The sequence below is a fragment of the Etheostoma spectabile genome, unplaced genomic scaffold, assembly GCF_008692095.1.
Source record: "Etheostoma spectabile isolate EspeVRDwgs_2016 unplaced genomic scaffold, UIUC_Espe_1.0 scaffold00569481, whole genome shotgun sequence".
Classification (NCBI taxonomy): domain Eukaryota; kingdom Metazoa; phylum Chordata; class Actinopteri; order Perciformes; family Percidae; genus Etheostoma; species Etheostoma spectabile.
Window position 1 is genome coordinate 2,024 of NW_022605154.1, and position 1,078 is coordinate 3,101.

A 1,078-nucleotide genomic window follows, 5' to 3' on the forward strand; every position below is an offset into this window, starting at 1 on the left:
GCTGCTACGATAACGACGACATCAAAGATGATGACCAAGGCCAAGTGGACGTTGAAGTTCAAGACCAAGGAGGAGAACAAGTGAATGAGAAGAGGAAGACAGAACAACAAGTGAATGAAGAAGAAGAAGAAGAAGAAGAAGAAGAAGTCGAGAGCTGCCCGCCAAGCCTCGGACAAACTGGCGGCCGTACGACAGGTGTGGGACGAGTGGACGCGGCAGCTGCCTCGCCTCTACAACCCGGGCACCGACGTGACCTGGTGCCCTTTTGAGGTGTTGTATTTTATTATTTTTTTTGCTTGGTTGTGTTTTTTGTACCTCTGCCGTACACTTGTCTTTCTTTGTGTGTGTGTGTGTGCTTGTGTTAAATTTTTTCTTCCATCTCTATCCATTGTGTTCCATCTTCTTGTTTTGACACGCCACTTTCACAAGGTCGCTGCGCCTTCCGCCAGTACATGCCCAGCAAGCCCGCCCGGTACGGACTCAAGTCGTGGGTGGCCTGCGACGCCGGCTCCAGCTACGCGTGGCACATGCAGCTCTACACAGGCAAGTCCGGGAGCGCCACGCCCGAGAGGAATCTGGGCGCCCGTGTGATGCTTGACCTGACCGAGGGCTTGAGGGGCCCACGTAACGTGACGTGCGACAACTTTTTCACCTCCTACGCGCTGGCCCAGCGGCTGCTCGCTGAGCGGCGCCTCACCGTGGTGGGCACAATGCGCAAAAACAAGCCCGAGCTGCCGGGGGCGTTGCTCGCCACCAAGGGCCGTGCGGTCTTCTCGTCCAAGTTTGCCTTCACGCCCGTCGCCACTCTGGTGTCCTACGTGCCCAAGAGGCACAGGAACGTGGTGCTGCTGAGCACGCTGCACACGGGTGTTGGAGAAATCCTTCTATAAACTGACAACTGACTCCATGTTGAATTAACACAGCGTTTATTCTTGTGGTCAACAGATGAAATGCGTTTCCGGGCAGTTAAACGTGCACGGACCTGATGGGAACTTGTCTAGTACAGAGGTTCCCAAAAAGGCACTTAAACAATAGCGTGCTCAGGGTTATATTGGTTCCCCTTGTGGGGCCTGATTGG

General features: G+C 54.5%; 1 protein-coding gene across 1 annotated transcript; it reads left to right on the top strand.

Moving 5' to 3' along the window:
• Positions 1 to 429: 429 nt before the first annotated feature.
• LOC116685040 (piggyBac transposable element-derived protein 4-like) lies at positions 430 to 857 on the top strand (the record flags this gene model as incomplete). The annotated part of the gene is made up of 2 exons (XM_032510331.1): positions 430 to 629; positions 726 to 857. Coding segments are annotated over 2 exons (332 nt in total), but the record flags the coding sequence as incomplete, so codon positions are not given.
• Between the last annotated feature and the right edge of the window lie 221 nt (positions 858 to 1,078).